Here is a 23580-nt window from a genome sequence, read left to right on the forward strand (position 1 = left end):
GAGGCAGGAGGATCACTTGAGCCCAGCAGGCAGAGTTTGCAGTGAGCCATAATTATGCCACTCCACTATAGCCTGGGTGACAGAGTGAGACCCTATCTCAAAAATAAAAATAAAAAATAAAATAAAAAGGAAAATACACCTATAGGCCCTGGGCTTGACTTGGGCTATAGGAGTTTGCAGGAGCAGGGGATGTATCTGAAGGGAGCAGGGCAGGAACTAGCCTGAGGTGAGAGAGGCAAATGCCTCAGTTGCAAAACTTGAAGGGGTGCTAGAAATCTCAGTAGTCAAGATAAGTAATATTTTAATGTAACATTTTTAAAATTTTACAATTAATGCAAGAAATTGACATTTAACAGAATATCAATTTAAAATAAAGACCGCATCTGATTCTGCACATAGGTCTGATTTGGTCTGAGGTGGTCTCTAGCCCTGCAAGGGGTGGAACAGGAGGGCGAGGAGGGGATGGGGCAGAGAATGGTGAGATGGAGCATTTATACTCTAAAAAAGTTTAAACTGCTATGACTCATGTATGCAGTCATTAGTAAGGATCTGAAAGCCAGTATAAAATGTACTGCTACTAATCATATCACGTTTGTGAAAGGTTTCAGTGTTTTAAAAAACATTCTTTTCTATTCTGTATTATTTCATTTCAAAACAAACAGAATTTGAAGGTAGAGTTTGGAGTAGCTCAGAGGGGATACATGGTAGAGAACATAAATATTGGAGATACACAAGATATAACTTTCAACTATTAAACATATTATTGTCCAAGTATGATTTTATTTTTTAATTGAATGACAATTTATAAAATAATGAAATAGGGAATGAAACACTTGTATGTTTTGGTGACATTTAGAACAGTGCTTGGCACAGAGACAACACTCAGTATTTGTTTATAGATACTCAATATTTGTTTATGAGGTATATTATCTCACTAAATCAAGCATATCATATGTAGTTAAATAAAATCTATTTTCTTTCTTATTCACCATACTCTCTGATCACACTTCCTGACATTCTCAGACACCAAAATTTTTAATTTCCAGAAGTCAGTAAGTATTCTCCTCCATGTCCATTGAGAACAAAATGGAACCATTCATAATTGAAAATGAAGCTGTCCATATCTCAGTCTGGAGACAACTACAGTTCCCAGTTTGTCTTCCTGCTCCTACTTGCCCCAGCTCAAGTCCATTTTTCACACAGCAACCAGAGGGATCTTTTTGAACACATACATCAGATCATGCCATCTCCTTTGCAACATGCTAATGGCTTCCTTTTGCAATTAGAATGAATTCCAAAGTCCTCAGCCTGGCCTGAAAAGACCCATGTGATCAGAACCCTGTTCACTTCTTGTTTATCATGCTCCAACCACATAGTCTTCCTTCTGCCACCTTGACTCGTCAAGTTCATTCCAATCTTGGAAACTTTGTACTTGCAGTTTCCTCTGCTTGGCATGCCCACCCCTTCCCAGATGCATGGCTGATTTCTTCTCATCATCTTAGAGAGTCTCTTTCTGGCCACCTTCTTTATAGTAATACCTTCCTCACTCTTCATCACATCATCTTATTTAATTTTCTTTACAAAATTATCACTATTGAAAACTATCATATCTGTTCACTCATTTGCTGTCTTTCTGTCCCTCCTAGGATGTCAGTTGCACAGAGGCAGGAAGGCTCATCTGGAGTCCCCTAAACCTCCAGACCCCCCTGGGGTCCAGCACACTACAGTGCTCATAGCTGAGTTAGATGACATTCTGGGCAATGGACAGTGAGCTGTCTTTCAGGCTTGAGTCATGGTCACAGAAAAGGTAACAGGGCCTACATGAATATCAAGTTAGACTTCAGTGAGGACAGTCTAAATCTAGAGCAGCATCTGAATATGGGAAAAGGAAGGGGCCCAATATCAGAAGTCCAGGCTAAATGCCGATCTAAAGATCAGGGCAGTTTAGAGTACAAATACCAATCCCTCCTCTTGTTTCCCCATCACCTTGACCCTATTACTGCTTTATTTCAACTCTCTCCACTGATGTATTAAACTAGGTCTGAAGTGGGCAACCAAGAGAATTGCATTGCAAACTATGATAAATTGACCACTTTCTTGCCATGCGTCTATGGAATTTGCTGCTTAGCAATAATCGAAGTGTTCCATTAAAATGACAAAAGACATTTCCTTCTTAGCCTAAACACATTCCAAAAGCACATCTTTGGGGAAAAAAAGGAAAATTTTTAAATAAAGAAGAAAGAAAAAGAGTAAAGCGTATGTGAAACATGCCCCTCAAGGAACAATTTCAAGATTAAATTTTCCAAAATATACCTAAGAGTAAGAGAGACATAAAACCTGAAATTGAGGATTTATGGGCCACAGAATTTTAGTTCTTTCTTAAAAAAAAAATAAACATTTAAAAATAAAAAGTATTAGTTTCCCAGAGAAAGTGAGCTGGAAAATTTCACCCAGCTCTCTTTAATATTTTCAAGAGTGCTTCTGATACTTTAAATTAATATTAGTGCTAAAAGTCAGAGACTGAGGTAGAAAGAAAAATCTCTTTTTTTTTAGAGACAGTGTCTCACTCTGTTGCCCAGGCTGGAGTTCAGTGGCATGACCACACTCACTGCAGCCTCTTGGGCTCTGGTGAGGTGTGCCCAGCAATTTTTTATATATATGTTTTTTGGTAAAGACAGGGCTCTGCCATGTTGCCCAGGCTGGACTCGACCTCCTGGGTTCAAGCAATCTGCCCACTTCAGCATCCTAATGTGCTGGAATTACAGGCATGAGCCAGTGTGCCTGGCCAAAAATCTCTTTCAATGAATCATCAACTTTGAAATAGGCCCTGTTTTTGGAGTTACGTTTCCTTTTGCTTTAGTTATTTTTTTTCCAAAGAAAAATCTGTAACATAAAGTATAATGCCTTGGCAATTAATTCTAACAGAAGAATGAAGGTTGATACATGCAGAAGGAATGAGAGAGTTAGAAAATCAGCATTTTGCAAAATGATTGAAGTAATTTACTTGGTTAGTAATGGGCAATGTGACAAAGTATTACCCTACAGGTTATCTGTTAATTTCCTAGGGAAAAGTGAACTATTGAGATGTGGTGATATGGAAGTTATGACCCTAACCAAGTTAAAGAACAGCATAACTAAGGGAGTGGCAATCTGGCATGTGTGTCTCCTGAAGAGATGCAATAGGAAGTGACCAGTAATTCCACAGAACACCCCTGCCACAATATTCCATTCAATCTGAACAAGTCTTTAGACTCAACTTCCAGTTTAGAGAAACCATAGGGGATTGAAGGGTAAATTAAAGGTCATAATAAAGAAATATTCAGACAAATGCAGAACATGAGATGATTTACAAAACAACCCAGTTTCTTAAGGATGTCAGTATCAGGCAAAAGAAAAAGTGGAAGACTGCTCCAAATTTAAATGGACTATTAAATCTTGAGAAACAAAACTCCTATAAAAGTTTTAGTGGAAAAATGAGAAAATATGAATGTAGAAATTAGATAATCTTAGGGAATTATTGTTCATCTTAGTTGTGATGTAACATATAATATTATATAGCTATTACATAATATTCTCTATTTATATTATATATAAATATATTTTATTTATAATAGTAATACCATCATTGTATATGTATATGTTTATAATATGATAATATAACCCTACATTATCTTTATAATATAATAACCACCTCATTTGGTTACAGAGTTTGATAGAGATAGTACTTATATTACAGACACAGAATTGTGGATAGAAATCTCCCAAAACAGCTAACGCTCAGTAGAGTCAGAATGCAACCGGATAGTCTATCTCCAGAGTCTGGATTGTTTCCCACAAGCTTATCATGTAGCTGTAAATAAGCAGCTTCCCTCTGGTTAGTGACACCCTCTAGTCCCTAACAACTGCAACCAAAATGGTTTCTTTCAAGTAACCATGAGGTCTTCTGCTTGTTGTGGCTGATAGCATCCAACTCTCTCTCGCTGCCCCTGCCCCCTAAATTAGCACCATGAGTAAGGAAGATGTCCAAATTTCTTATGCTTCTCAGAGTATGGAAAAGAAAAACAAACAAAAAAACCCAAAAAACAAAAAACCATTCACTCAATGTTCTTAGTTGGGTCAGACATCTTTGCAGTAGACTGCTTCTGTTCAAAGTCCTCTTCCCATCCATCAGCTATTTGTAGGTGCCTATTACCATCAACACGCAAGCCTTAGCATATTGTCCTCAGGCTTGGTGACATTGGGCTGAAACCTGCAGAGATTAAGGGACTAAAACTTAGTTTTATTCACAAGTATTTATTGAGAGCCTATGCACCAGTCCTGTTCTAAATCCTGTTGATAGAGCAATGAACAAGAACAAGACAAAAAAAACCCTCGCTTCTTAGGAATTTACATCCTAGTGCAGGAGTTGGTCAGATTTTTCTGTAAAGGCCCAGATAGTAAACATCTTAGGCTTGGTGGGCCAAATGGTCTCTGGTATAACAATTTAGCTCTGCCATTTTAGTGAAATAGCAGCCACAGACAACATATAAATATATGAATGCAGCTGTGTCCAATAAAACTTTATCTACAAAATAAGATGGCTGGTCAAATTTGACCTGTGGGCCATAGGCTGCTGAGCCCCCTCCTAGTGGCTTATCAAACACTTTTCCTAAACCTTGTAAGAAAATCAATTACAAGATATTTTGCTTAAGTGACCCACTAAAAAGTTTGTTTCATAATTTCCATTAAACCAAAATTACAAGTGTATTCAACTGTTTCTTATCAAGACAAAGAGATATAGCAGCTCAACTTTGAGAGCTGCCCTTTGAGAGTAGATATAAGAAGAAATCTGTTTACACCTAAAGATTCGTGCTCATTGAACAAACTGTTTCTGAACTGCCTAACACACACACACACACACACACACACACACAAGTATATATATATATTTAAAGATAGGGTCTTGCTCTATCATCCATGCTGGAGTGCAGTGGTGTGATCATAGCTCACTGTAACTTTGAACTTCCTAGGCTCAAGGGATCCTCCAGCCTTAGCCCCCTGAGTAGCTAGGCTACAGGCATGCATTACTATGCCTGGCTTTTTTTTTTTTTTTTTTTTTTTTTTTTTTTTGTAGAGATAGTATTTTGCTATGTTGCCCAGACTGCTGTCAAACTCCTGGGCTCAAATCATTTTTCCATCTGGCTGTCCCCTACAGTGCTGGGATTTTAGGTGTGGGCCTCCATACCTGGCTTGCCTTATATTTCTAATGAGTGCTATTGAGGTACAAATGGCACATGTGATCATTTGTGATGTCTGAAAGGATGATTAAATGGGATTAAACATGCAGGAAATATATTAGGGGAAATGCCCATGAGGAAAAATTGGGAGGAAGCCAGAGGAGGTTTGGAGAGGCTTCAGACTGGGATGCTGGTCTAATTGCAGGAAAGAGGAGAGGGAAGGAAGAAGAGTTGGGTGGAAGTCTTATCCCTCAAGGCAACCATGCAACAGTTCCAGCAAGGCTGATGAAGAGCCCCTAGCCAAAGTCATGTGTCAGTGGACTTCTACAGCTCCCAGGAGCAGGCCTACTTATCCCTGCCACAATGAGTGGAAGTGACTGCTGGAAATTGTGGTCTCTGCACCAACACAGCAATGGATTTCAGAGCACAGCCATTGGTGAGCAGTGGTCAATTATACTTCCCACAGTAGGAGATTGGAAAGGTACATCTTTAAGGCTGTGAGGAAGGGCTCCACAGATCATTAATTTGACTGAAAGTTAAGAAAGAAATGACTTAGAAGTGTTTTGCCACATTAACTCAAACTCATGAAAGTAAAGACTGCTTTACTTGTTGCATTCTAATAGGACCCATTAAAACATCTTACATAAGGAAGCACCCAAAGACAGGAGTAATTGCTCATGTCTGTAATCCAAGCACTTTGGGAGGCCAAGGCAGGTGAATTGCTTGAACCTACGAGGTCAAGACAAGCCTGGGCAACATAGCAAGACCTGGTCTCTGCAAAAAATAAAGAAGCTAGCTGAGCATGGTGGCACACACCTGTAGTCCCAGCTGCTCATGAGGCTGGAGTGGGAGGATCACCTGAAACCCAAAGGTTGAGGCTGCAGTGAGCCCTGATCAGTCACTGCACTCCAGCGTGGGTGACAGAGTGAGACTCTATCTCAAAAAATAACAATAAATGATAATAAGGAAATAAACATAGGATGGTACATCATCTACCTTATAGAATTCATTATTATTATTAAATAGCTAATATATGTAAAATTATTTAGAACTGAGCCAAGCATGGATTATTAGAGGTAAAATTTAAGGTGATTTGTTTGTCTGTTAATTTCCCCCAAAACCAAATTTGCCTGAGAAAGAAGTGAGAAATAGAATGACACTACAGGAAGTGACATGAATAATTCCTCAAACAAACCCCTTCATATTGTACTCTTGGAAAGAGGAACTTGAAGGCAAAGAGATATTGGTACAAACTGATAACAGAGTGAGAAAAACACTGCAAGCCAGACTAAGGGGGAAGGAAAAGGCATGGTGGTGGTTTCTAATTATTGCCACAATGGCCAGCAGTGTTATTCAGGTGTGGTCATTACTGGTATCTTTCCTGATCATGATACTTTTTTGAGCACAGGAGGATCTTAAAATGCTGTGGAGTGAACCTGTGGCTTTCCACATTTTGTTAAATTGTAAATCTAGAAGGTCAGCAGAAGACTAGAGAGCAATAAGTTAATTATTTTATAACATAATCGTGTGAAAGCTAGGGCACTAAAATGTATTGGAAAGACATTGTCATGAGTTCCTGAAATAGACTGAGGACCTTAAGTCAGTTTTAGGAAAAGTAGCCCTTACCAGTGTGAAGCCATGTTAGATGAATATAGGAGGAAAACCATGAGAGCATACCTGGAGAGCACAGAAGGATCTACTGGTTTATAAATGCTTATTATAACTGAATAGAGTGTATGGAGGTTAAGAAATAATTCAGATTACTTTTGTAAACTTGGCTCTGAATCAGGATTTGAGTTCACTTGAGTGGTTATGTCTAAGCAGAACATGTCCTGTCGCAATAGTTCAAATAAGTAGCACGAGGGTAGACATTTACATACGACAAGTTTGAGGCATCACAACTACAAATAGCATAGGCAATTGGAAGACATGAAAACGAAAGGGAAAAAAACACATAGGCTTCCCTTCTTAAGGCAGGGCATTTGAGCCATTGTTGTCCTTTTCTACTTTCCTCTTATTGCTACTCATGATGAATTTGTGATTTTGGAAATGTTTTCTGGGTTTCAGCTATCTCAAAATTGTTCTCGCTGTATTTAATAAACTTTCATTGGTCTTTAGTAGTAAGTTTTAACTACTTCATATAGGGAGTAGTGATTCTTTTTCATTGAATTTTCTGTACCATTTTCAATAAAGTACACATCTTCTGGCCTTAAGGATGCAGAACAATTTATCTCTTAACACCTTACACAGCATGCATCTTAACAGTTTGGAGATTAACATACTAACAATGGGACACTTTTTTTCCCACAACTCCAATTCCTAGGTAGAAAGAGATCAAAAAACAACCCAAGGCACAGTGTTTTGGGGGATAAAAAAATTACACAAGACCCTTCCATGTGTTCCATAAAAGTTATTGTATTAGAAACTTGTACAAATTTCAAATATGCAATTAAGTAGGATATATTGTGCATTTGTTTTTGAACATGAGAGTATTTTATAGGAGAGGGTGAGCATTCTGTTCTAACAAAATAAAATAAATAATACAGTCACATTATTTATACCACAAGAAACCAGGGTGCATATATGATCAAACTTACTGTGATAATGAATGATTAGACAAAGTCTTATAATTTTCAGGGACAATGTGTAGTTCCACCCATCTCCCATGTTCATCTGATGCTGATGGGCAGCAAAGCTCAAGTGAATCATTGCTCCAATGTAGTCAATACTTAAGTTCTTATTCAATTAGTTAATTATTAGTGTTACTATTTAAGGGGGATAGAAAAGAAATGAGTATCCTGGAGTTTGAATCCCAGATTTTACATACTAGCTGCATGAATATGAGAAATCACTCAAGCTAGTGACTTCTAGCTAAAAGATCTATCTGCTCTAAGTGATTTTCATAAAAACCATTTGTGCAGAGGAAGTTGCATTATATAAAATGTTTTATCTGTATCAATTACCATTGTTATTTTTCTTTAAATACCAACCTATCTGTGATGCCAATAACACAAATGAAATAAAATAAAAATCATGTTGCACCTTATTTTTGAATGTATATATTTCAGATTTCATGTTAGAAATCAACTACGTTGGGATAGAATCATCCCTTGGGTTTCAGAATGGTAACTGGAATAATGATTTTCATGGCTAAAAGGGAACAAAGAGACAATTAAAAATGACAGTCATCAAAATGATAGTCATCAAAAATGATATTTGCTGTTTGCCAGTAAACAGCATGGCGTGTTTGTGACAGTGGTGATGAAAGGGCATCCTTAGTTTTTACTCAGTGTTCAAATAAGTACGTCATTGGCCTTAATAGGTAGATATATGTATATACACGCATATTCCTGATAGCTTCATTTGGAATTTTCCTTTCTATCTGCTGAATGCAAAAACCATCTGCAGGTGCCCTTATGGCTACAGCATTACCAGAGACAAAACAAAACAGATCAAAAATGCAAAACAAACACACCAATCTACCCAAATAGTTACTTTGTTTGACACATATCATATCACAGTTGGTAGCTGCAGTACTTATTTGAATTCAAACATTGATGAGGTCCTTTATTGGCCCTGTTTTTGCAAACATATGCAAAGCTAAATATACCAACCCTCATTAGATCAAAAGAAACACGCATAGCATGTCAGGCAGTCATTGTTGTTATTACCAATAAACAAAAATGTATGTTTCCCAAATCACAGTGCTGAAATGTGCTCTGTGTTTATGGAGCAAGCTAAAGAAAAAAAGTCTTCCTGGTTGAGTCTGTGGACTCTGGGCCTGGGGGTGTACCTGGGTCTCAACATCTGTCAGCTTTCTGGTCTGCTCTGCAGTCTGAGACAGCAGGCTGGTTCCTATCTCCAGCATGGTAGCCGTGTGGTTCTGAACTGCATTCTGCTGTATCTGCGCCATCTCCGACTTCATATTTTCCACAATGTAATTCTCAAGCTGCAAGAGATAAAGGACAAAACATATCACATTATAAGCAAAGCCTCCCAGTTGGGGCCTGTAATATTTACAATGACAAAACAAGACACAGCTGGCAAATCAGCCATCTGGCGGGGATCCTCTGCATCTCTGGGAGTTGGAGAAATGGGAGCAGAGCACACAGGAATCCAGTTGTCAACAAATTCCTAATATACCGATAATATATTTATAATAATCCCAATCGTAAGGACAATTTGCACTTGGATCACACTTTCTCATTGTTGACATTATCCATTTAGCCTTTATAGCAAAGATGTACCACAGTCAGCTTTATTGTTCTGTTTGTTTTATAGATGAAAAAATAGAATCAGAGAGGGCCAGTGATAAACCCAAGGTTGTTGAGCAAGAATGCAGCCAAATTCCCATACTAATTTAAATTGAATTATTGGTGCTCTGGTTTTTCCGTTACACCATACTGACCACTTATCTCAGAAAAATTCAGCCTCCTGCTTCCATTTTTGTAATGATAAATAAAAGATCACACTGCTTTGGGGGAATGGGATGAGGAGTGGGAGGAAGGATGATGTCCAAAACAAAAACCTTTAAAGGAATATTAAAATATAGGCAATGATGTATGAAATGAGCTTCAAAGCCTGAGAGGTGGCTATAATCATTCTCTGTGCTCCTTTGCAAGCTCAAAAAAAAAGGTACTGAAAGTACAACCCATATAGCAGTATTTCCCCTTCTTGCTTTGGGTAATATTTAGTCCTTTATGGTGCCATCTTAGAGAACAGTACAGTGCTAAAATAAATGGTGCCATAGGAACCATGGAGAATTATGAGGTGCCTTACTGCAAGGGAGGCTATTAGGTACCTGGGAGAATAAAGCTGAACATATCCATTGTTTGAAAAATACAAAAGAAACCTGTACCTCCCTGTCAGTGCACTTAATTCCTCCACCGTGTGATCACTACATTTTATTACTCAATTACACATATAGGGAAATTGCATCCTAGAGAAGTCAGGTCCAAGGCCACACACCACAAAAACAGTCAGACTTGGACTTGAGCAATGAAGTCCTTAACTCTCATACCAACACTTTCAACCACTTGATAGCTCTGCCAAGTCGTGCTTCACAAGCCGGGTTCCAAATCATTAACAGCTACGTGATTTTTACTGATATAGTGAACCATAATACATCCACTATTTCATAATCCATCGTAAAATTATTATCATGTAATAAATATAGTCTAAATGTAAATTCCCCTTTGTGAAGCTTTGGCAGCTCACTCACTAACATCATCCCTTATTTCTATTTATCAAACACGAACCTGTCCCATGCTAACGAAAATGAGTTTTCAATCAAACTCATATTATCATTAATACATCCTAAATTCATTCTTGGTCAATATAACATAATTCCCCTTCATTCTTTTTCCCCCAAATTAGACATAGGAGGAAAAAAAATTCAACCTATAAAAGTTTATTATAAAACAAATATAAAATATAGTAGAATAAATCTCTGAAAATTATCAAAATGTGAGGCCTGTAGGCCAAATCTTGACTTTACTCCAATTGAACTAACATATTTAAACAACAAGAGGCAAGTAGAGAAAAAGAGGGTATGACAGCATAATAAAAATCTGTCATTTTGGATTCCACATCCTATGTTCCCTTTTTCCTAATAGCATTCCTTAACTTTCTTTTGGGAAGTTATCTTTTTGCCCTTCAGAACAAATGCTTCTGGTAGAGTTGTCCCACCCCAGCATCACGAATGAGTACAGGTTCTAACTTGGCAAGTCAGAATGTTCTGCTCTTACTTCATAAGTGTGAATTGCTCAAGAATGGAAAGACATCACAAGAAAGGCCATTGGCCTCAGTTCTGAAATTTTATCAAACTCGTTTACAAAATAACTTTGTTTTCCTCTGTGGTTAATAAGCTGGTGACATATGCCCAATACAGTTGATGCCCGATTTTGCCACCACAAAACCAGAGCCACACACGAATGAAGCTGACTCAGAAAGATAGATGTTAGATAGGGAGATAGATAGATAGATAGATAGATAGATAGATAGATAGATAGATAGACAGATCAATCGATCTATGTACATACATAGATACCTGGATGTATACATAGATAGACACAGAGTCAGGTGATACCTTTTGAGCACCTGGACCTAGCTATATTTTTAGTTAGTTCCACCCTTGGACATTCAGTTGTAAGATGCATGATCTAACAGTCTCCCATTGAGCAGCCAACCTTTTTTCCCCTTCAATCACATTGATTTAGATTTTTAACACTTACAACCAAGATTTTAGATTATTACCTTTGATCAATGTTTAGCAGAAGAAATTTCAGGCAGGAAAACATTAACAGTATGTTCCTTACTTTTCCAAGGAATTTGAGGTTATACATAAGTGTATGTATCTTAAAAAAATTACAGATATGTCTCCATTATAAAGATAATAGCTATCATTCATAGTTGACAGTTATCAATTGCCTACTATGCAACAGGCACTGAGCTACATGTTTTCCTTTTATTATCACACTTAAATCTCACAATTATGTGTGTTATAGTTGCTGTGTAGATGAGACTATTGAGGCACAGAAACCCCCAAACAACTTGCTCAAGAACAAGCAAGAACTCAACCCGCAGCTCCAAAAGCCATGTTGTTAACCTCTAACCTATTTAGCCTATAGCACTGCTTCATTATGCTATGCATTTTATTATGTAGCTCTTAAAGCTTGAGTGTTCATGAAAACTATGTGGGGAGAATTTTAAAATGCAGATGGAGGTACAACATACCAGAAATCTTTAAGGTCATGTACTGGGAAACTGTACATTTTATAAAGCTTCCCAATGTAATTCTTATTCAGATAAAGAATCAGTGCATCTCAAAGTGTGGTCCATAGAATAACTGCCTGTATGAGACCTGCTTGTGAATAGCCATGAAATGAGGAGTTTGCACTAGGATGTAAATTGTCTATGTCACTAAGCACACTGTTTAGTTCGTTCACCTGATGTATATATATACAAACACACATGCAAGACTTTCTCAATGAAGAAAGTGATGCTCTAGTTTGTATTCTGGTGCAAACTTCTTAACATGTTTCCTAAATGACAGCAATGTCCTTGAGTAACACTGATTTAAACCATCAAATTTACTTTGAAATATCAGATTCCCTGCTTATTGAGAAATCTGGCTTTCTATGCAAATTTTCCTCCTGAGAGAGTTCACTGATTAGTGAACTCCAATACAAAATCTGCTTGATAATTGTACATCATTTTCTTATGCTGTTGGTTAGGAGGAGTCTGTTCCCAGAGTTTGACTTGCTCCAGGTATAGTAACAATCATGTACCCTAGTCTTCACAGGGAGGACACCCTCAGCATAGGTGGCTACATCAAGGTTCAGTCTTTTTGTATCAGCTGTTGACCATTCTGTACTATTGTGCTTTCTGTAACTATAAAGGTTGACACCAGCAAAGCAAAATAACTATTTCATGCTAGCATTCATCGCAACCATAAAGTGCCTCTCAGTTCTGCTGACCCTGTTGTAGAAATAAAGTAAGTCTCCAACCGATACTAAAATGTTCATTTAGGCTGCCATGATGAGTAGCATGAATATAGCTCTAGTTAATTATTTTTTAATCAAATGGGGCTGCCTTCTCCAGGAGTAACTGCCTTTTAATGCAAAATCTAATGGCACACTTAAGTAGCAAGAACCAGATGTAGTTGATTTAAAGGCTGAAGCAGGAGGCAGAAGTCAAATATACAATGTGTGATTAATAAGGAGGACTGCTTTCATCTTATCTCTAAACATCCTCTGTAGATCTATAACTGTGAAATCCATCTTGATGTGCCATAGCAGCCAGGTTCAGAAAAGATTTGTAACAAATTTGATTGTCTTCATATATTCGCTACTGGTTTTAAAATATGTTTACAGAAAATGACAGCTACTTTAAGGATCAATATTTTATAAACATCTAAGATGTGAATTTTAAGCTTAGAAGTTGCTGATCACAAGAGCTAATGAGTTATAATGTAGGAGTCTCTAAATCTGAATCATGAAATTATTTGAGTATACTGCCATGCCAGAGTTTTATAAATTATTGGCCAAAATACTAGGAAGAGGATTGTGGAATGCGATTTGAATTGAAATGACAAACAATAAATGATGACTTTCAAGGAAAAAAAATGTTGCATTTGTAAAGTGATTTAATATTTGCATAGCCTTTGTACACATTGTCTGACTTGATCCTTACACCAAACTTACAAGGAGAGAATTGATTCCATTTTATAGTTTAAAAATTTGAGGACTTCAGTGACTTTGTAGAAATCAAAGAAAAATCAGACATCAAAGAAAAATCTCAGCTCTATCTTCTGATGTTCTACTAGCCTCAGAGTTGTGGGGAGTGTTCTGTTATTGGACTAGCTGCCTGGATGATTGGTTGACTGATAATTTCAATTTTAGTCAGCTATGGCATGTTCATCATTATAATATATTATAATATTTATAATATTTATTCCTTTGAGAAAAAAATGTATCATTAGAGGGTGATTACTTTCACTTGGCTTCACCACAGTGGCGACCAAGTTAATTTGAGGTGGGATGAGAAGCCCTAGGGCCAGGTATGTGGAAAGCTTACTTTGTCAGTACTTTTAATAGAAGGGAATCATTAAAAACCCTCTCATTAGTTCTTACCTTTTTTTCTTAGTAATATAAGTTTATTTTGTTCTGCTCATTCTATTTCTTGCCAACCAGTGTAAAATACAACACAGGGAATAACAATAATACACAAAGCCTCTACAAAGGCTAGATATGTACCAGCTTTTACAAATACGCAGTTCATCGAATCTTTAGAAGAATCCAGGTCCTATAAGTATTATTTTCCTCATTTCACTGATGTCTAAACAGAGGCTCATGGAAGTTAAGTAAATTGTCTAAGATCACACAGTGGGTTGTTGGCAGAGCTGGTATGTTGTTTTGAGGCTAGATTTCCCAGTAGCTCCATTCTGAAGGAATGTCACTCATCAAACACAAGCATATTATTACCAATGTCAAAAACAAATTCTGATAATACACTATATTCCTGCACAATATATGTAAAAATGAAAGCTACAGAAATGATGAGGTGAAACTTGTTCAAAGATTGATCATTTTTTAATTTATACATTTGCATATTGATTGATGGCTGTAATATCTTAGGAGGAAATATTATCCATGGTGAGAAAGCAAATATCCAGCCAACTGTTTGAAAAGTCTTAGTGTTAAGTAGGCAAAGAAAACATATTTTTAAGAAGGTAATATAATCAGCCATTTGTAGTTCTCTCATAAATCACGTACCCCTGTCTTTTGTCCAATGAGCAGGGGAGAATCGATGTTATCATTCTTCGTCATGAGAGAGAATTTTGGGAGAGCTTTTACTAGACTCTCAAAACCCTTGGGGGCTTCAGGTTCATGAGAACCAAAATCTGTGTGAGATTATGACATGTCTTGTATGTGAAATGCATTCTGTATCATTTCACTTCAAGAGACCACTTCAAGGGGTCTCTTATACCAGAGCATATCTTAAAGCACAAAGAATATAATTTCTCCATGTAATTCTTAAGCAAATAACATTTTAAACCCTATAAAAATTGACAAAGGCATTGCTTGCTTAAAATGTGGTGCAGATTAAATGGACCCTCATTGGATGTTGGTGCATATGGTATTACTCAGTTATGGCAAAACAACCATGAAATAAAGCAAAAGGGTAAATATGGGAAAGCAATAAAAAGGTAAAACAATGCAAAAAATGCCTTAAATGTTGATGGTTTTATCTAATCTCATTCCATAAATCAATGGCAATATGAAAATGCAACGATATCTAGGTTTATGGCCTTATTTAAAAAAAAGACAGCTGAAGCCAAGTATATTATTTTCAGGGATTTCTATTCTTAGATCTCCCAATATACTATTTCTTTTATGAAATGGAGAAATATAATTGTCTTTTTAGACAATAGATCTATTTAGCTAACATTTAAAATGGTTTCTGTACTAATACACATGCCATGGATCCCATTTCTCATTTTGATATCTGAAAGGATATTTACTATTTATGGAAGAAAGAAAACCATTAGTACAAGAGAGCCGAAAGAGGCATTAAATATTATGAGCTCCAAGGATCTCGTTTTATAGATGTGGTGACTGAGGTTCAGAGAGGTTATAGAAACCAAGGTGAAACAGCTAATCAATGTCAGATGTCAGGTTGTGGTCTCTCTGTATGTGGGAAACCCAGGCTCATATCGCTAGGCTGCGCCAACAGCAATGACTGTCAGTATCTTAGACCCACCCAATATTTCTTTTCCAGTTCTCGGGTTCCTGCTACTTGCTTTGCCTTTGTTGACTCCTGATTTGGATCTCCCCTTTCGCCATCTCATGCTCCATTCACATTAGGGGTCTTGACTTCCTTTGCTGGACTCTGTTCTTGCTTCCTACCATTGATACCCATCAGCTGCCCCCTGGTCACTGAGCCTCAGCAACCCCTTGACTGTTTTCCTTCAGAGGCATCACCTCCTACATGGCAAAAAACAGAACCAAATTCTAAAATTAGTTCAGGCTTATCACCCCCTGTGTCAGTTCAGTTTAGTCTTAGCATATATGTGGTAAGTGTGTGCTGTGTACAAAGCCTGGTGCCAAATACTACAAGTACAAAGAGTTGAGTCTAGTAGGAAATAGAAACATGTGAATGAGTCATTTCAATAGAGTTGGTGAATGGAGTCTGCCTCTGACTATGTTTCTTTCTGTAAATATTCTTTCTGCTTGATAGGGAGATGCCCTCAGATACTGACATTAATAATGTCAATGGATGTTTGTTACTCAGCCTCCAAGGGAATAGTAGCAACATCCCATTGAGGCATATGTAGAAGCTATCAAGGGCAACCCAGAAAATCCCACAGGAACAAATTCTCTTGCCACTGCTTTTTTTGGTAATGATTCTTGTGGGACCACATATTTGTGGCTGCTGAAAGTTGCCAAAGTCATTTACATTGCTCCCAGAGTTGGGCCAGGACCCAGGAAAGTCATTCTCTCTTTGTATAAGCAAATGTCTCCTGTGCCAAAACACATTTTACTAACCTGGCACCTCTCTTCTACACTTATCTTCTCACGCTAGTAAAATGTCAGAGTCATGGAACCTCAAGCAAATCAGTATGTCTGCTTAATTTTTCCCTTTACCTTTTTTTAAAAGGCACATGGCATATAAAAAGCACATTCAGCCTTGAGTCAGGATATCTGCATTTTAATCCAGGTACTATCATTGATATACTCTGTGAATTTGGAGAAATCACTTAAGCAATTTGGGTTTAAGTTCTTCATCTATGAAATAAAGGGCTGGATTCGATCCTTTCTAATGACTCACGAAGCTCTCAAACTCCTTGATTTAAAACTTCCTTTATAAAGTACAAGAGTCGATAAGGTTTGAATTTTAATTTCTTATTGAAAATTGAAATCTGAATGTATATATCCATAAAATATAACATGCATATCCTTAATGGCAGTAAAGAAACAATGATACTAGAAACAATAGCAAAGCCCTGGACTGGATCACGTCTCCATAGCAGGCACATCTGTTTTAAGATAAAGAACTAGAATCTCTGAATTGCTTAATCCGCAGGCACCATTCTGTCCCAAATATATTTCTTGTCTTTCTCCAACACAACCTGGTTTTCTGTCGATGATTGTTATCACAATGAATGGTACCACTACCACCTATCTGTTTATCCAAGCCACAGGGCATCACTTTGATTAGTCTTTTCCTTCTTTTTCTACGTTAAATCCACACCAGATTGCGTTGCTGGTTTGTTTGTTTGTTTGTTTTTGAGAGGGAGTCACACTTTGTCACCCAGGCTGGAGTGCAGTGGGGCAATCTCAGCTCATTGCAACCTTCGCCTCTTGAGTTCAAGCGATTTCCGGCCTTGGCCTCCTGAGTAGCTGGGATTATAGGCACAAGCCACTGCCCCCAGCTAATTTTTGTATTTTTAGTAGACATAGGGTTTTGCCATGTTGGCCAGACTGGTCTCGAACTCCTGACCTCAGGTGACCCACTCCCCTGAGTCTCTGAAAGTGCTGAGATTATAGGCATGAGCCACCATGCCCTGCTGGCTGCCATCTCTTGAAGGCTGCCTAGGTCCATCCCTCTCCTGCTTCCCTCTCTCCCTACAATATCGCTTTATACTCACAGTCACTGACTAAGGTCAGACTCTCATTTTTCTTCTGGATTTGTTAATGGCCCCATAACTTGTCTTCTGACTCCAGACTTGTCTCTTCCAAACCATCATCCATGCTATCACCAGTGGGATCAATCTAAAGCACAGATTTGGCTTTGTCATGTCACTGCTCAAACTCTTTCAGTAGCTTCTACTACCTGCAGATAATGTCACAACACTGTATTTGTCATAGATGATTCTTGACAATCTGGACACTGCTTCTCCCACCCTACATGTACTTTATGCTCCAGACACACCAAATGACCACAATATTTTCATTTCACTAAGCACACACTCTTTTTGACTCATGTCTTTGCATGTGACTTTGCTCCGACTGGAATGCTTCTTTTCCCCTTCATTCTCCCTTTTCTTGGGCTAGGTCCTATTTTTCAAAACTCAGTTCAAGCTTTTCCTCCTCTAGGAAGCCTCTCATCAATCTTCTTTCTGTAATACCCTTCCTTTGTACTTCTAGAGCAAACTGTGCCTCTGTCTTTCATAATAGCCTTGCTCACCACCCTTCCTTTCTACCTCTAGAGCACACTGTGCCTCTGTTTTTCATAATAGCTGTGCTCACCACCCCAGTACAAGTTCCTTAAGTACAAGCACTACCTGGTTCAACTTGGTATCACTTCCTTTCACTGCCTGGCACATAATGGGGCCTCAATACCATTTTGATAAATAATTTAATGTATAAATGAATTTGTGTATGAAAATACTGAGTCTCCCATTGTGAGCTTAGCCTAATTCCATTTGTTGCTCTAAGTAAGAAATATCATATTAGCAATTATCAATGATCCCCTTTTGAATGGAAAAGGAACCAGCATAAATGATGTGAAAGTACATAGATCTGAAGACAAATATCCTCACTTTGTGGACCACATAACCCCATCTTGTCTTACTATGTCTTTCTACTTTGCTGTTCCCAATCATCTCGACTACGGGTCATTGTTTAAATCAAGTAAAATCGATGAAACACATTGAAAACTAACCATGTTTTAATCATTGCTCCATACATAAAAGCAAAAGAAGTAAAACTTAATGCTATTCATTGAAATGGCTTATAACATAAGCATGCTACAAATGCTGGACTGAAGGTACCAATGTCCTGCTTGCCTTCCTGTCTGCCTAATGGGTAGAATAGAGAAAGGAACAAATCCTCTCAGTGAGGGAATAAGTCTTTCTAGAGGCAGTCCCAAAGGAATATAGAAGGAAGGGCACACATTTCTTCTGTCTCCCTTAATATTAAAAATAATTGGCCTTATGATCATGATACCACATTCCAGCCTAGGCAACAGAGTTAGAGCTTATATCTGAAAACATACAGTCTGGAAAAATTGAGGGCTAGGGGTTAAGAAAGGACTCTGGGAAGACTTTGACAGCATGAAAGGAGCTGTGCTTGCTTAGGCAAGATGACTCTCCTGCCTACCTCCTGAAATGTGCTTTTGGGAAATCAAGAGATAAATCAGCCAGCAGCAAGAGCATGCCATTGATGCCATGCCACACACATGGGGCAAGGGCACAGCATGAGACTTTTAATATGAGATTCATGTAGAAGGTAAAGACAGATAATTTCTGTGCACTTTACCATATTTTCATGTAGAAGTCAAAGACAGATAATTTCTGTGCACTTTACCATAGTTTCAGACACAGTCAGCATAAAATTTACCCATTTAATAACATATATAAGAGCATATGTTGTATGTACATATATACAAACATACATACAAATACATCTGCACAATTATGCTCTTGTACACACATATATTTCCCTATTCCCAACCTACATGTGTCCAGTTCTACATTCATACTTTGTAGTTATATTCATTTCATTGCAGTTTATTTTCTTAAAGATTCATTTAAAATAACTAACACATCACTCATCTTTGAATGAGGCATATTTGATGTAAAATGTAATCACTTTAGATAATGCCCATTAATCTGTCATGGACAGCTCCAGTATTCTGCCTAACAACCCAGAAATCTTTTTCCCAAATTCTAAATTTATACTTAGATGACAGAAGAATGGAAGAATTACAAAGCAACTTGGTATGCATTGTTTTTACAACAATAAGAGGGATCTTTTTTAACTAAACAAGATATTGTTTCAAACAAAATTGCAAACATGTCTCCCTTTACTGTAATGTTTTTTACTTTCTTGCTTATCTGAAATGCAATTTAACCCCCTGCATGCTACACAAAATACATTCTGTTTCACTTAAAAAGAGAAAGCTTTGACATTTGAACTATAGACCACCCCAGCAGCTAGTAGGTTGTGGGGCATTGATGGGGTAAAAGGCTCTCCAGTAGATAATTCTTGTAAAAAACATTTTCTGCAAACCACACTTTTTTCTCCTCTGACAAATGACAACAATGCAAACGCATAGCTTAAATGATGATCTTCCAAAGGAAATCTTCTGCATTAAATGAAACATTACAGGACAGATCATGAAATTTAAATACCTAGCAGATGATATGAGATACTCAGGAACAGAAGTTTGAAAGCCTTAATAATTAGGGGATTTACAGATTTTTCAGGAATACCATGACTAGGTAGAAAATTGCCATCATTTTACTCTGGTATTTTGTATGAAATTGGAAGATATTAACACTTAAAATCAAATATCTTTCAATAAAATCTCGTCACTATTCAACACTCTGACTTTTTAGGATGCTATTACTCTTTCATTTATGCTACTTCTTTTCTTGCTTACAATGAAGCTGCTTTGTTGGTTGTCTTCTGAAATATCTTGTTTGTGGGTTTTTAAAATTAATTTTCTTTCATCTGCTTAAAGTAAAATAAATGATAAAAGTGTGTGTGTATATATGTATAATGTGTGTGTTTTCTCCCACAATATAAGATTACTCAGTGGAACATATAGTAAGTTTGTACAGGCATAAAACTGTCAATGTCATTGTATAATAAACATTCCAAAGCATTGTGTGTGAGGTTCAACTAATTTTTTTCTGAATAATATTTGTTGAGTAGTTCTTATTTAAATTACCCTTGGTCCAAGTAGTGGTAGAATTATTAGGATAGAAAAAGTCATTCAAAGCATAAGAAAGGGATAATGATTGCTGACATCTTATAAATGCAATACAATCCCTATTTTTTTATCACTTTGATCAAAGGCCTACAGACAGTGGGCATTGTTTCATCTTTCGACAAAGGCCATTTTGGTGCCTTGGTGATGCTTGTTACATCCCAAATGCTATTGGATGAGAGACCAAATTAGCATTACAATGAACTGGCTTCTCTGAGAATTAACTATACACCACAAGAGAGTGAAACAAAGCATGAGTAACTGCGAAAATAAATACCTGCTCTCGTGACTACACGTATTGCCAGAGGAATTTTGTAAAAGTCAGTTTTAAAAACTCATTAATCTAGTTTTGGCAGCTGTAGATCACCTCCCAGTGTTCCTCCTGATTTAGTCCCCATCCCCAACAAGCTGGGAGCACTGGATACTTTATATATTCATTAACTGAAAGAAGCCTAGGCTAATTTATTGGAAAGTCTAAATCCTGGGTTTTTATGATCATGAAATGTGGATAATAGAGACCAGAAAGCTGCCGCACCTACTTAACAGACATCACACTTTGACATATTTATTTTGGATATTTTCATTTTTAGTAAGAAATAAATTACTACATAGAAAATTAAGGTGCCTCCTGTTCCACAATCAGAATATAACCTTTATTCTGAAGTTGATGTGGGCTTTTACTCTGTAGGTTTACATTGAAAATAATATACTGTCTAGTACATTTTCATGATGTACAAAAATGTTACCTTATTGCATGATTTCTTCATTCTCTTATTTTTAAATCAATATTATGTTTTTGAGACTTAGATATATTAACAGTATTGTTTTACTATGAATTACAGGACTGAGTTAGGTTTAGTAATTCTAACTGCTAATAAAACATTCTCATATCCTAACGCCTGACTTACTCTGAAGAGAGGAGTACAATGTCTTTCAGATTCCTGTTAACCCTGAGTTCTAGCTCAGACACAAGAAGAAACAAATTGTTTCTCAGACTCTCACAAAGTCCCCAGGGTCTCTTCTCTAAGGATCTGAAGGAAAGCTGTGTAATGAATCTTCCCCTATTTAAATACTATATCTCAAGAATCTGAATGAATACTTTTTAAATTTGGCAAATAGTTATTTCCCAGAGAGAGCAATTAGGGGGTTGAAAAAGAAAGGAAACAAGTTACCAGAACTAAAAATTGATTCTATAGTTATTCTCAAACATAAATTCCTACATTAACAGTTTAAAATAACCATGACCACAATTATAAAGACAGCTCTCCCAACTTCCTAGCAGTATTCCATTGAATAGAGTAGATAGTCTAGATTTTATGGTGCAAAGTGGCTTAAATATACCAGCTTTCCATGGTTTACAAACAAAAAAACAAAACCCTTTCTGTTCAGCATAATACACAGTATACAAAATGATATATTTAGCATGTTCTCAATTATGGTAAGTATATTCAGACACAAATTTGTATGCATTTGAAAAAGAAAAGAAACACTGAATTGTCAACAGTGCCTGTCTCTAGCTGACGGGAATACAGGTGAATTTTATTTTCTTCTTGAAATGGTTTGGTTGGTTTTCTCCATTCTTTAGAAAATGAGAATTTAATTTTATATCAAGAAATAAAATAAAGAACTAGAGAAAGAAAGCAGTGTTCTTGGAATGCATTCATTCTTAGTAGGAAACTTACAAACATCTGGCAGAGTATAGTGGTGGCCTGGTTGGAGCAATTCTGGAAAACTCTGCTGCCCTCCATAGACATTCCCCACTGGCTCAGCCAGTTTTCCTCCTCTAGTCTTGCTCCCTACCTGCCACCCCTAATTCTCTGGTTTCATAAGAAGTCAAGAAAACAAACAAATAAGAAGAAATAAACAAAAGAGCCAAAACAGCTGCAAGTAGGTCTTTAACAATGGGAAAGGGCTGGGTGCAAAGCCTGTAACAATAGTCTTTGTTTTTTGAGTACTTGTTGTGGATCAGCCAATGAGGTAAAGTCTTGAGGTTCTTCCTTTAATTATTTCTCACAGCAGCCCTTTGAAATAGGTATGGTTACCATCTCAGACCAATGAGGTGGCAGAAGTGATGAGAAGTTCAGTAACATGATTATGACTACAGAACCCAAATGTTGCAGTCAATATTCAGACTCAAGTCTCTTTGATGCCCAGGTCACTCTCTTTCCACTTTATTCAGCCCCATGTTCTTGGTTAGGGCAAGAATTACGTACAGGCCGTTTGCTGCCCAAGTTCAAACAGCCAAAGTGTTTTGACTAGCACATTATTTTTAAAATATGGTTTTAAGCCTTTAACAAGAGTGTGTAATCTCTAGTTATCCACAGCCCATATCTCTCTTGGATATAAAACTCTGGTCCTTTTGGCTATTAAGGTGAGTTGCCCAGATCCTAATGGCATTTGAGTTGCCATCAATAAGGGGGAAATGAAGGCACCTAACATTTGATGATCACCATCAGGCAGTAAAATAGTCTTCGTATACTTGTTGTCTTTGTAAAATTACAATGAAGAGTCCCCCTCACCACTCTCATGCTTAGAAATACTGAAAGAATGATTGAGTCAACATGTGGTAAGACATTTGAGGCCTTTGTAAGCCCAGCAAAAATATGAAACATAATTATTTTATATGACAAGTTGACTTATTCTTTCCTCAGCTCCATAGTGACACGCTATTTATGGCCACATTAATTATCCTTGCTGAAAAGCATTAGCATTTGCTTTCATTTACTCAACCAAAACAGAGATATCATCTTCACATGTCATATGGATTAGTATCATGTTTGTTCTCCTGTTCATTACACCATAATTCTTTCAAATGAGCACAAATATCAAGAAAATATGGATTCTAACATTATTATATGCACATTAAAAACATATTCTCATAGAATGAGCTCTCATATTATGATTTTTTTAAAGTTTACCAACAAAATCCAATCAATATTCAAACAAGTCATTTTTCTTTGGGGAATAGTGTTTTGTTCTTTACTAAACTAAAACATGTTGTACTGTAAATTGAACCTGCTGAGCTGAAATAATTTTATCTCAAAAATGTTTTAGTTGTTAAAAGTAAAGTTATGCTTAAAAAGATTGCAGATTGTATGTATATATTTGTATAGAATCTTAAACTGGAATATATATAGAATATATA

At 37.0% G+C, this 23580-nt stretch overlaps 1 protein-coding gene across 3 annotated transcripts in view; it reads right to left on the reverse strand.

Annotated features, from left to right (window-relative positions):
* ANGPT1 (angiopoietin 1) overlaps positions 1-23580 on the reverse strand; it is a 268345-nt gene that overhangs the window by 94880 nt on the left and 149885 nt on the right. For all 3 annotated transcript variants that reach the window (XM_010370816.2, XM_010370817.2, XM_030938246.1), the window contains one exon: positions 9010-9165. In XM_010370816.2, the coding sequence (XP_010369118.1) occupies positions 9010-9165 (156 nt within the window). The remainder of the gene's footprint in view (positions 1-9009; positions 9166-23580) is intronic.

Source organism: Rhinopithecus roxellana, chromosome 9 (assembly GCF_007565055.1).
Source record: "Rhinopithecus roxellana isolate Shanxi Qingling chromosome 9, ASM756505v1, whole genome shotgun sequence".
Classification (NCBI taxonomy): domain Eukaryota; kingdom Metazoa; phylum Chordata; class Mammalia; order Primates; family Cercopithecidae; genus Rhinopithecus; species Rhinopithecus roxellana.